Source organism: Trifolium pratense, linkage group LG2, assembly GCF_020283565.1.
Source record: "Trifolium pratense cultivar HEN17-A07 linkage group LG2, ARS_RC_1.1, whole genome shotgun sequence".
Taxonomy (NCBI): domain Eukaryota; kingdom Viridiplantae; phylum Streptophyta; class Magnoliopsida; order Fabales; family Fabaceae; genus Trifolium; species Trifolium pratense.
In genome coordinates, this window is record NC_060060.1 from 71,468,350 (window position 1) to 71,481,327 (window position 12,978).

At 33.0% G+C, this 12,978-nt stretch overlaps 2 protein-coding genes across 2 annotated transcripts; one reads left to right on the forward strand and one right to left on the reverse strand.

The window, feature by feature from the left end:
• The first annotated feature begins 320 nt into the window (after positions 1-320).
• On the forward strand, positions 321-7,353 carry LOC123911201 (endoplasmic reticulum-Golgi intermediate compartment protein 3). Its single transcript, XM_045962569.1, has 11 exons — positions 321-661; positions 773-855; positions 1,188-1,263; positions 1,396-1,463; positions 3,860-3,950; positions 4,893-5,014; positions 5,106-5,189; positions 5,523-5,669; positions 5,751-5,862; positions 5,955-6,074; positions 7,029-7,353. The coding sequence occupies exons 1-11, from the start codon at positions 574-576 to the stop codon at positions 7,091-7,093; spliced, it is 1,056 nt and encodes a 351-aa protein (XP_045818525.1). The 5' UTR covers positions 321-573; the 3' UTR covers positions 7,094-7,353.
• Positions 7,354-8,087: 734 nt separating this feature from the next.
• Positions 8,088-12,664, reverse strand: LOC123911202. Its single transcript, XM_045962570.1, has 8 exons — positions 12,392-12,664; positions 11,139-11,567; positions 10,822-10,996; positions 10,129-10,426; positions 9,544-9,616; positions 9,228-9,318; positions 8,682-8,761; positions 8,088-8,571 (listed from the first exon to the last, which is right to left on the reverse strand). The coding sequence occupies exons 1-8, from the start codon at positions 12,461-12,463 to the stop codon at positions 8,341-8,343; spliced, it is 1,449 nt and encodes a 482-aa protein (XP_045818526.1). The 5' UTR covers positions 12,464-12,664; the 3' UTR covers positions 8,088-8,340.
• Between the last annotated feature and the right edge of the window lie 314 nt (positions 12,665-12,978).

The window sequence follows — 12,978 nt, forward strand, 5'->3', positions numbered from 1 at the left end:
TATAATTATTTATTTAAATATGTTCATATGAAATAGGCTTTTAAACAGGCTAACAGGCCACATCAGACTTTCAAAAGGTCAGGCTCACGCCTAGAATTTAAGCCTATGATAGGCCACAGGCCAGGCTCAGACCTTCAATTTTTTGACAGGCCAGGCTCAGACTTGGCAAAGCCTAGCTCGGCCTAGCCTATTCCCACATCTTTACACTAATAACCTATTAATTTTCTCAAAATTTATTTACTTCAATTTTTTTGTTTTTTTGGACACCGGAACACATGGATAGCGATTTTTATTTGAAAAGACAAAAAGAGGCCAAAACAAAGACTTTGAAAAAACAAAACAAAACAAAGAAAAAAAAAATAAGAGAAGAAGAAAACACCATCGGAAGCGGGTGGTGGTTGAAACCGGTGGCTGATAGCTCCTTCCGATTGGATTTTCCGTTCTCTTCCATTTTCATCACTTCTCTCTCCATTCACTCTTCAATTCCAACAATTTCCTTTTCTTTTTCCCGATTCATTCATACATAACACTCTTTTTCTCAATTCAATTCATCAAAAAAGGGGAAAAATAAACATGGGAATGAAACAAGTTATTAAGAATCTCGACGCATTTCCTCGTGCAGAGGATCACTTGTTGCAGAAAACTCAATCTGGTGCTCTTGGTAATCCATTTTTCTTCCTTCTGTGATCCATTTTTGTTTCTCCTGAATTTTTTTAATATAAGAAATTTGTGATTTTTATTTTATATTATTATTTTTTTTATTGGGTTGCAGTTTCCATAATCGGTTTGATTATAATGGCTACGTTGTTTCTGCACGAGCTGGGTTATTATCTCACAACTTACACTGTTCATCAGGTTTTAATTTTGTTTAAACTTCAATTTAGTAAGCTAATTTTGTAGTTTTTGTATTTAATTTTTGAATAATAAAAGGGTCTGGTTGTAATTATTTCGTTCTCATTGTATAATATCAATATCAATGATAGTTCTATTATATGTATATGAAGCACGAACATAGACATGGACACCAACAATAATTTGATAAAATGACACAATTCAATGTAATTATAAGTGTCGGTGCCAACACATGTAATCCGAAGAGTGTCCGTGCTTCATAGTATTATATGTATATTAGCAAAAGCTGTGTATGCATGCATATAATTTTCACTTATTATACTAAATTTTTGCAGATGTCGGTAGACTTGAAACGCGGAGAAACACTGCCAATTCATATAAATATGACATTCCCTTCTCTACCTTGTGATGGTTAGCACATGTTTTTTATCTGCTTCATGTTGATTTCGAGTTTCTTTTTGGTTTTAGATGTGTATTCAGATTTGTTATTCTATACAATGATGAAGATTCTAAATGTTATTCTTTGTTATTTTCGGTGGGCAGTTTTAAGTGTTGATGCTATTGATATGTCTGGCAAGCATGAGGTGGATCTTGATACAAACATATGGAAAGTAAGCTTATTAGTAGTTCTTTATATATCTCTTTTTATGTGTTTTTGGTTTTCTAGGAGTCTGTATTTTGCTTTATTTTATGCCGATATGAGATATCCATTACAAGGTTACTCGAAGTATCCTTCCATGTCAGAAAAAATAGACTGCTACTCTTTCATACGCCGTGAAAGTAAAACAAATACTTATTTATCGCATTGCTTACTATGGCAGGTTTAGGTAGTTGCTGAGTGTACATCGATTTCTAGTTTTCCCCTCAGTTTATAATAGTAATCTTTGTTGAAAAATTTTCCTCCAAAACTTTAGTCCTGACCAAACAGCTAGGAATGATTTAAAGAAAAACAGAGAATTTTGAAATTTCCCATGTGTGGGTCGTTGGGATGTAGCTACCCCACAAAATGGCCTCGTCTTTGAAGATAACTCATATTGTTCAATTTTCAATATTCTGATGCTGACTTGATAGGTTCTCTCCTATTGATAAATTTTTTGCTTCTGGGTATTGTCATAATTGTCAATCATTCGAGGAAATAAAGCCATCATAGCAGAACAATGTTTTACGGAAAATGACTGTTATAAATAGGATGTTGTTTTTCTCAACAACAAAAAAAAAAAACTAGGATATTAAAAAGTTTTAGTGGAGATGGGAAGGTATCAATTTCACAGCCAGTTTGCAATTGTAGCAGCTAGTACACCAACCATAACCAACAATGGACCAAAAATCCATTTTGCTCAACCCTTTCATTCACCAGTGTTATCTCTTTGTTTAACTTCATAGAAATTTCCCCAAGTTCCTTCTGTTAATTTGTATGTTTGCAGTATAGCTTTATGAATTTTTTTTATTACTAATAACAAACATAGCTCTAATTTTAATTGTTATTCAACTTTTCTGCATTTATATTTTAGTCTTTCATATTATAATGTATTTGCACGATATCCATTAGCTTTGGTATAGTGGCCTGCCTACAATGTGCTATATCACTATATTGGTTTTTGGGATCAGCTGCTCCATTGTATATTTGAAGTCTAAGATACAAAATCATGATAGTTCCTAATTCCTAAATATATTAAAATTGCAAACACATTCATAATGTGTCTTTTGTTATCAAATTTATGGACTAAACTAACCAACGAAAAACACATTTGAAGACTAAATTGACTACTTAATAATATATTTGAAAACTAAAATGACTAATAAAATAGAAACTTGTGTATATTATACTACAAATAAACAAATAAATAATATGATCCATATATTATACTACATATTAATAACATAATACATATATATAATATTATCATGCTTGGCAGGGAGGGGGGGTTGAAGCCCCTGCTTGCCCTCCCATAGATCCGTCCCTGAATTCAAATTCTTCCTAATTTCCACAATGCCTTCTTAATTCTGTTTTGCTTCTATTTATATTGCATTTAACATCTGTTCCCAATTGGCACAATTAATCTGAAGGGTTGTGACTGTCCCCATTTGTAACTACTCTAGATTTGATGTTGTTTGGCTCCAAGGGTTGCATGATGCATCCTTTCTCCATCAGTTGCATCCTCTTGGGATGCACTTACTGGCACCGATGGGTGTGTCTCTTCACCAAAGGTCATGTCCCCCTGATTCGCATCTCCTGACCTTGCAATCTTTGGGTGGGTCGTGACTGTTGGGTGACTTGTACTACTGGATGGGTCGTGACTGTTGGGTGACTTGCACCCCTTGAGTGTTGAGTGCCCTGCTGCTGATGGTTCACGGCTGTTGCTTCTCTTGCTCGCTGCCTGCGGGTGTAAACCTTGGTGATGGGTCGCTTACGCTTATCATATTTAATTTGGGGAGACTATATATATGATACTTATATGTGATAATCAAGTTGGTTAACATAAACCCTTGAATCCAATGTTGAGAGGCCAAAATACATTGAGATAGGTTGTCACTTTATTTGTCAAAGAGAAGAGTCTACTTTAGAGACAACATTATCAACTAGTAGATGCTGATGTTTTCACTTCGCCCTTTGGGGATGTTCTTGGATAAATGATATTTGAATCAGCATCACACATTCATTATATATAGAGGCTACATTCTAATCAAATCACGTGATTATAATAATTAGAAAAATAGAAGTTGTATCATTGCATTTATTAAACTAATTCAATATATGACTATATCAATCCCCTATTGCGCAGTTGTGACTGTGAGACACAGCTCATTGTATTTCTCTACGTTTTCTTTTCTTGTATACTTTCAATAGATATTAATAAATAGAAACTTGTTGAATATGCGGTGGTTGTTACTTGTTAATTAATAGCCATGGAGTTCTGTGTCAAGTGAATTTATAACCCTTTTTAGTTTTTTTTTAATCCTCGTATCATTAATGGTTATTTCCACTAATTTGTTTTACTTATTGCAGCTTCGTTTGAACAGTTATGGCCAGATAATTGGCACTGAATATATATCTGATCTTGTTGAAAAGGGACATGAACATGAAGCTCACAAACACGGTAATGTCTTGGTACATCATGCATATAATTTCAAAACTATAGGTTAAAATTACATGGGTTGCAATTGATGTGTTTCTTTTCATTTGTTGACGAGTAGATTCATTTCTTTTTATTGGGATAATAAAGGGATTCCCTCCTACTACAAATCTTTCCTGTTGGTGGAATAGTGGTTCAATAATTAGTCCTAAATGCTAGACTTAACATCAGTCAAAGGGTGCATGGAATGATGAGAGGTTTAATGCCATTGCAGATATACCAATTTTATAGAAAATACACACATAATATTTGTTAGGTTTTGTCTAACATGTGCAATATTGCACATGTTAAAGCAACTAAAACTCAATGATCATGTGGGATAGTTCGAGCTTTGTCGCGTTACTCCAAATTAAAGTCAAATTCAACGCTTGGTTGGCTAAGCATATGCATTATCAATCCTCATACAGCTCTTATGCAAGGCCCATTTTAACGTGTAAAAATCATCTGTGTGTCTTCACCCAATAAGTTAAACCTTTGGCATAGTTAGTTCTCGACAAAAACTATTGGTTGTTAAACCACAGGCTGGTTCTTTTTGCTTCAAAAATTTCTGTTGATAGAATAAACTACTGCTCTTAACATTTATCTCTACTCTCCATCCAACGTTTATTATCTACAACATCGCAAAGAGAAGAGGAAACAGCCGTACTTGTTATATCATCTCTAACATTTACAACATTTATCGTTTTTTATGCCATAAATCATAGTTTTCTAAATTCATATTAAATATTAACTAGTGTGACATAATTTTTTTTTTTTTTGACACAAGTGTGACATTAACTGTTAAACACTTGACTTTGTGTATCATGTTCATATTATGACAAGTGTAGAACTCACAATTTGTCTTACACATGCATTCTTTTATAGTTACTTTCTTTTTACTTACAGCCTTTTGAAAACTGTCAACAGATGATGGTAAGGATCATCATGAGCATTCAGAAGAAAAAGTTCACTTACAAACCTTTGATGAAGCCACTGAAAATACTATCAAGAAGGTGAAGGAGGCATTAAAAAATGGAGAAGGATGCAGGGTAAATTCTGCAGTTACTATATCATGAATTGCTTGTGGTATTTTTCATCCACTTTGAAAGTAAGTTAATATTCAGTTTAATTCTATTGCAGGTTTATGGCGTTTTAGATGTTCAAAGGGTTGCTGGAAATTTCCATATTTCAGTGCACGGACTAAACATATATGTTGCACAAATGGTAAGATATTTTAATTCCTAAAAAATTAAATCCATACTTCATTGCAGGCGCTAAACATACATGCATATTATAATTCCTTTTAAAAAAATTCCTAAAGCTGACAGGTGCAGGTATAAATTATTTAAATCTTACTAGTGCATAACTTACTAAGAAGATTGAATTTACTGCCAAAGAAATAACTTTATTAGGAATTAGCAGATAAGTTTATTGCAATGTGACATCCAGCAGCTTGTATCAGACCTTCCTGTCTTAAATTTGCTTACAAAGATGCTCCTCAGATTCATGATTTGTGTATATCGGATTACCTAATTTAATAGTGATGGTTTTCTTCAGATCTTTGATGGAGCGAAGAATGTGAACGTTAGTCACGTTATCCATGATTTGTCATTTGGCCCCAAATATCCAGGAATTCATAACCCACTTGATGACACAACAAGGACTCTGCATGATGCGAGTGGAACTTTTAAATACTATATAAAGGTTTGAATATTGAGCTCTTTCTTGAATATTTTTTAAACCTGGCCCGAATAACAGTGAGTTTTCAAATTGTTTATGATGCAGATTGTTCCAACTGAATATAGATATATCTCAAAAGAAGTTCTACCGACAAATCAGTTCTCAGTTACAGAATATTTCTCCCCCATTACTAGTCAATTTGATCGGACATGGCCAGGTTGGATTTTGTTTGAAGTTGGCATTATACATTTCTGAGTTATGGGTTCAGTTTTCAAATATTAATTAATTCCTATTGATTTGTGTGTGCAGCTGTATACTTTTTGTATGATCTATCACCTATTACCGTCACTATCAAGGAAGAGCGCCGCAGTTTTCTTCATTTTATTACTCGGCTTTGTGCTGTGCTAGGTGGAACCTTTGCCGTAACAGGTTTTTTTCCTTTAAATACTAAATACGCACCACATGTGTTCCATATGATTATAGTTTTGAGCTATATTTTGCCAATAAGTAATAATACAGATTCACGAATATGAATGTTTACAACTTGTCATTGGACCTTAATTTGGCAAAATAATATATGTTTTTAAACTTAAAAATAAAGATCACAAAAAATATAAAATCGAACGTGGCTGGCTGTTATCTGGTTTGTATCGGTTCAACGATATTTGTACCATTTCACCGATTATGAGATGGACCAGTTTTTGGGTTAAGGAGACTAGACATCTATGTAGCATGGGGGTACTCCTAAAATGGTGAAGTACCCGTACCGGATACGTATCAGTACCGGATACTCCATGGTACTCGTATGGTACGCACCGATTCCGTACCCATTTTTATTTGGTTGATTTATGATGATGAATACGGAAAAAACATATTGGCTGTTGAAAAATCTCTTAAAACATTATAATTTTTTATTATATTTCAATTATCTCTCATTTTTTTGAAAATAGTTGAGACAGTAGACAAAAAAAATTAAATCTTCAAAGCATGATCACTTAAAAATAATTTTTCTAATATTTTATACTAACGTACCCGTACCTTAAATTTTCTAAAAATATCGTACCGCGTACCAGTACCGGTACCGGATACCGGTACCGTACCCGTACCTAGGCAACATAGCTAGACATCTGATTGGTTCCCGGTTTAACAAGTCGAACTAGGCAATCCAGCCAAGTTTTCACAACACACTAGACTTCTGGTTTAGTATAATTCTACTCTGATTTAGCATTTTCAGCAAGAATTCAAATAATTAGGTGATACCCTTGCTTCCTAGGGTCGTAAAATTATGATATTCACAATTAAGTTCTTAAATGTTGATTATTCCTACTGCAGTTTGTTTTGTTTCTTGCACTCAAATTGTGTAAAACTCGTATACATGAACAGGGATGCTGGACCGTTGGATGTACAGACTTATTGAAGCTGCAACTAAACCAAAGACTAAAAAGTAGATCTTGAAGTCATGACAATTTCAAGCAACTCTCCTGCATCTCCAAGAGATTCCAGACACTATTTGGAAGAATTTACTTCCATATTAACAGATTTGAAATGTAGCGGCATAGTTGAATCAAGCATCAACATTCAAACTTTCACAGTTTTGTGTTCATAGAATTCCTTGTATTGTCTGGACATCAATGATTAGCTGATCTTACTCTCTCTTGTTTTGGAATGGATATTTCGAATATAGTGATCAGTTATATTGTTAGTTTCTCGTAGTTGTGCAACTCCACACATGGAGTTCCTTATTTATTTTTTTTATATTCTTAATTAGCATTTTTAAATGAATATTCTAAATTAACAAATTTTGTACTGAAAATGAAGTGTTATTTATCATTAAGTTTTGTGGATTGCATTTTTGAATGCACAAAGACTTCTCTGAAATTTCATTTTTAATGTTTGATATTCAAGGAAAAAATACGACAAAATCATTTTTTAACAGCAATGAATTGCTTTGGTCAAAAATAAAAACTGCAATGAATTGCTTGGTTGCAATCTCCTACTGTCACGTAGTTAGATGAAAACTGAAATGAGAGAAGTGTTCTTATTTTTATTTATTTTTTATAAAATGAAGGAGATTAATTATAAACTAAAGGAGATTAATAAGTGTGAAGTATGTTATATTTGATTATAAATAATAAAACAGGAATTTCTGTTGTAATATGTCAAGTGTGAATAGTCTCATTGAATGAAAAAATTGAGATTGAACAACATATAAGTGAGAGATAATTTATAAGCTCAATGTCTTGAGAAGAAGAAAATGAGAATTTGATGCGAAAGTCATATTCTACATGCTTTGAACAACAGAAAATAATTACTAGATAGATTCTTGTGCACATGAAATTAAATATGTACACATTGTGAACGTGCAAGATGTTCAAACAGAAACAGTCAACATCAACAAGACTTTATGACAAGTGATTTTATCATTCCTAGACTAGTCAGATATTTTTAAATTGTAACTATATTATTAAATCTTGATGCAAAAATTTAATGATTTAAAATGAGAGTCAGATATTATAAGCACATTGAAACCTTACACTCTTTAAATATATTCATATTTAACAAAACATTCCTAGACTATATGTCTTCAGTTTACATAGTAAATGCCAATATTTAGTAGCATAGAAAATTGAGTAAAATAAATAAAAAGAAACAACAAAACTTAATCTGGTCTCAACCACTTGTGTATCAACTACTGTCATTGGTGCTGTTCTTGCTGCATCCTTTGCAGTTGATGTTGTTGTCTTTGAGTTTCTTGCTGCTGTTGCTGCTGCTGCAGTTGTCTCGAAATAATATTTTGATTAGCAGATTGAATCTGCCTGTTTGTTTTCCATCTAATATATTCCGTTAGTAGAGAATTCATGCTGATTGAAATTCCAAATCCAGTGAATGTTGCAAGAAGAACCGAGAAAAGCGCACTAACATTAAGCTACAAGTAGAAACATCAAGCATATGTGTTAACATAAATGACATCTTTCATAAAATTGAAATCGAGAAAAATGACAAGTATGTCATGATGAAAAGTGGACACAATCTTACTATAGAATAGAATATATGAGCAAACAGGATGACAAATGCAAACTGGAAGCAAGCATAAGCCCATATGTAACTCCTGCTCACTGCCACAAAAAAAAAAAGATGTGATTTGAAATTTGTTTAACATATTTAATCATTTTCAGCTAATAAGTGATTATGGTAACAAGAAGTTATTAAGTCATTATCACGTCTGTGGCAGCAAAAGATTAGTAGAACTTCAGAGAGTTTAACGAACAGGAATAATACAGGTCACATGTTTTGTTCCAATCATCACTCATGGTATAAACAATGAAACGCCAACACGACAAAACAATGACATGCCACTTAGACACTTGTAATAATTTGCGAAAATATAGTGATTGAATCGTGAAACAATTTGGCATTCATTGTAACGTGAAAAAAGACATAATTTCATTGACATATCCCAAATTTCATAGATCCAATTCTTTGAAGATACATTTATGATTTCGTTTCAGATTAGGCTCAAATACTATCATTCAACTAAAATTACTTTGACATGCTAAGGCAAAAATAAAGAAGCAAGCTTACCCATGGTTGAAGCAATCATAGAAGAAAGGAGGCCTAAAATGCAGGAGAAAGGCAATGAAATTGCGAGAGCACGTGAGCCCAAATCCGAAACCTGGTACACTAAAAATCACTGAGTCAGAATACTTCCATTTTGTACAAAATATTTTAAAGTAAAGTGATGGCAGATTACATCATAATATTTATAATTTCAATTTTATGTCAGTTGATATTATAATTTTGAACCAGATCCAATGGAGAGGCCACTTCAACTTGTTTTATTTGTATTCTAAAATGATCGAACAGTTTAGGTTGGTGTTTCTAAAGATCAGTAGCATACCAGTAGTTCCTCCAGAAAGCAAAAGTATGCAAGCATGCTGACCAACACAAGTACTGGTACATCCTGCCAGATCCTGTAAAGTGCTTTATAATTAGAAAGCCAGTGATTGTCTAGTAAGTTGTCGCAAATTTATAGACCTAACAAAGGATTGTTTCCGGATAATTATGCGATGTAGTTCAAAATTCTGTAGTAGCCTTTTCTTGTCCGGCATAGACACACATTTCAGAATTCTCTATAGTTTCATGTTTGCTAGACAGCCTAACAGCCAATTACATACAGATTAGTCTTTTTGACTCGTTCAGGTTCAGTATTCAAATTTTCCTCCATAGTTTTGGCGATTTCTCTTCATTAGGTACAATAAATTTCCAAGGACTAACTATATATAAAGTCAACTTGCGACATTTGAAACCCAACAACCCTAGACTACAACCAGCTTTATATTCAAAGAAAAGAAAAGTACTGAAACGTGTTGGTCTTGGAACTTAAATGTTCTAGATGACCGTGTAATCTAGATCACAAGGCCTTATATGTTGGTTTGACGAGAAATTGAATTGAACACAAGTTAACACAGCACTAAACTTTTACCTGTAATTAGTCACTGCTCTCTGCTGTGATGCAGTCAATGTCTGCCGAACAACAGTTGGAGGGCTAGAAATTTTCAAGAGTGTTACTGAAAGGTTCCGGACATCCTGTTTGCAGACGTCACATGTCTTATTTCCTTTGATACTAAACCACTTTACTGCACAGTCTTGGTGAGCAAGTGCAAGCTCACCTTTACAACTGCAGTCCATCCTAAGAGTATCTCCTCCTTCCGCAAGCTCCACCAAACAAATCCTACAAACTGCTTCTTCTTCTGGAATATCCTCAGAAGCATCTTCAATGACTAGAACAATACGGCATGATAAAACACACAAAATTACTATTTAGACTATATATGAAGATAAAAATAGTTATATTATTAAAAGTGCAAATATAAATGCAACGGGAAATTATATCCTCTTGTTGAAATTTCAAATAAGCCTGTCATGGCAAAATTGTGTCTAAATCTCTCTTGATAGATATTCAAAAATTTGATAGGGCATCGTTGCCTATTTGATATCTATGAAGATAAAAAGATAGAGTATCATTCTCAAAGAAAACAAAATAAATGTCAAAAGATAAAAAGAAAGTTACCATACTAAGTTATTTAATTTATTTTTTATCATAAAAAGGTTATCATGATGATTTAAAAGGGATACATAGAATAAAGTATAAGTTCCATATATCATGAAGATTTACCAATCTCTTGCATTGAATCACTGAGAGTTGAATTGTCATCAGTAGTTGCTGGATGTGGTCTTACTGAAATTACACGAACCAGACGCCTAGAATCTGTAGGCCTTAAATTATTAGTAGCCTTGACATTAACCGGAACCGAAAATGATCGAGTCATATGCTTATTCACTTTCATTTTCTGTACACAAGAAAATTTGCATCCATGTATCATATTTTTGTACATAAAAATATTTAAAAAATTTGCTATGAGAAGTTCAGTATACAAATGTAAATGGTTTAATCATGAGACAATAATGAAAATAGCATAAACAATAACATACATTTAACTCGGAATCACCCCCTACATTTCTTCCATGTAGATTCTCTGCGCCTGAATTTGCAATTGGAGTAACTGGTAACGAATGTGCAGCTTTTGTTGATGAAGGGAACAAAATCTTATTAAGTGAAAGGGACCTTGAAGTTGAAGGCTTATTATCTAGAGGACCATTATCCGATGATGATAAAGTATCAGGAACAATCAAAACTGTCTTTTCGCTATCTTGTGAAATGGTTTTTGTCCTAAAGCTCCTATCAGAAAGTAAATTTCTCATAGAGGACTTCACTTTGGTAGTAGAATGTGGCCTTGGTGGCAGTCCTCTAGTGGAACCTGGACTTGACAATGTAGGACCATCTGTCTTAGTAGAAGAAGATAATGCACTTTCTAGTGTCCTTGTTGGTATTTGTAGGGATGAGAGACTAGGTCTTCTCGACTGCAAAATCAAAAAAATATTTTTTCATCAGCGGAAATCGAACTCGGCACCAAACATTTACAACACTGGTATACACTGCACGCCAACCACTTGCGCTAGACACGGGTGGTGAAATGAAATCAACAAAATAGGACCATCTTTTCTATTTCTAGCACATGCCTAAAAACTTATCAAACTAAAAGTTGGTTCATTAAATTGTTGATAGTGATACAAAAATGTCAATGGAAACAGAAAATAAAAAAGAAAACTTTATTTTGCCCAGATGCTAAAAAATAATAATATGTATTTCATTAACTCGTTAGAATGTGGAAAGTGACACAAAAACATCAATGGAAACAGAAAACTAATTTTTTTTCAATGAGGCGGAAAATAAAAAAGACAACTTTATTTTGCCCAGATGCTAAAAAATAGAAATATGTATTAATTAACTCATTAGAATTTGGAAAGTGACACAAAAATATCAATGGAAACACAAAATTAATTTTTTTCAAAGTGGCACAAAATAAAAAATGAAACTTTCTTTAGCCCAGATGCTAAAAAATATAAATATGTATTACATTAACTCATTAAAATCTGAAAAGTGACACAAAGATATCTAATGGAAGAAGAACGAAATCAGTTCTTTAAAGTGGGAGAAAATAAAAAAGTAAACTTTCTTTATACCCAAAAATGCTAAAAAATTGAAATTTGTATTATTTTCTACCCTATGGTTCAAACCAATGAGAACCCATTTGATCTATAGAAAAATCATGCTACACAGGCAAAAGGGTATTCAGCATTTAGATATTTAAACAAAGAAGCAAAAGGGGTTTTTGCATAATCACCTGATTATGAAGAGAAGAATCTGACATCATTGAAACTGTAACAGTTTGAAGTTCAGCACCTTCCTTGTCCATCAGAGACAGATTCAGGTGATACTTGATATCAAGATGCAGAGGAGAAGCTTGCAATAATAAGCAAAAATTGAGAAGTATAATAAGTTATTAGGAAATGGAAAAAGTTAGGAAATTTTTTGATCAAAAGGGAAAAAATGAAGTTAGGAATAGGAAAGGAGAGTAAAGGGTAGAAACTAGAAAGGAGAGTGTGATTTGAGCATGTAAAATTGTTACGTTACATTTGGAGGCTAATGATACGAGTGGTCCACCGTGGATAAGTGATCTATCGAATATGAATTTTATGAAATTCGTTGTTGGATTGAAAGTTTATATTGTATAGATCATTCATGAATTTTTTAAAAAATTTTGAAAATCATTTGATATGTTATCGAGACCCATCAAGATTTACGTTATTTAATAAACCGTTAATCTTGATGTGTCTCAATAACATATCAAAGGATTTTCAATTTTTCTAAATTTTTCTATGGATGATCAATATGATATAAACTTTCAATCCAACGATGAATTTTATAAAA

What these genes read in the sequence shown, in the direction of transcription:
- LOC123911201 (XM_045962569.1), top strand. Translation starts at nt 574, where the DNA reads ATGGGAATGAAACAAGTTATTAAGAATCTCGACGCATTTCCTCGTGCA. An exon ending in AACTCAATCTGGTGCTCTTG is followed by an intron (nt 662 to 772) that starts GTAATCCATTTT and finishes ATTGGGTTGCAG; the next exon opens with TTTCCATAATCGGTTTGATT. An exon ending in ACATATATGTTGCACAAATG is followed by an intron (nt 5,190 to 5,522) that starts GTAAGATATTTT and finishes GGTTTTCTTCAG; the next exon opens with ATCTTTGATGGAGCGAAGAA.
- LOC123911202 (XM_045962570.1), bottom strand. Translation starts at nt 12,463, where the DNA reads ATGGACAAGGAAGGTGCTGAACTTCAAACTGTTACAGTTTCAATGATG. An exon ending in GCTTTCTGGAGGAACTACTG is followed by an intron (nt 9,319 to 9,543) that starts GTATGCTACTGA and finishes TTAGTGTACCAG; the next exon opens with GTTTCGGATTTGGGCTCACG. An exon ending in TATGATTGCTTCAACCATGG is followed by an intron (nt 8,762 to 9,227) that starts GTAAGCTTGCTT and finishes TTTTTGTGGCAG; the next exon opens with TGAGCAGGAGTTACATATGG.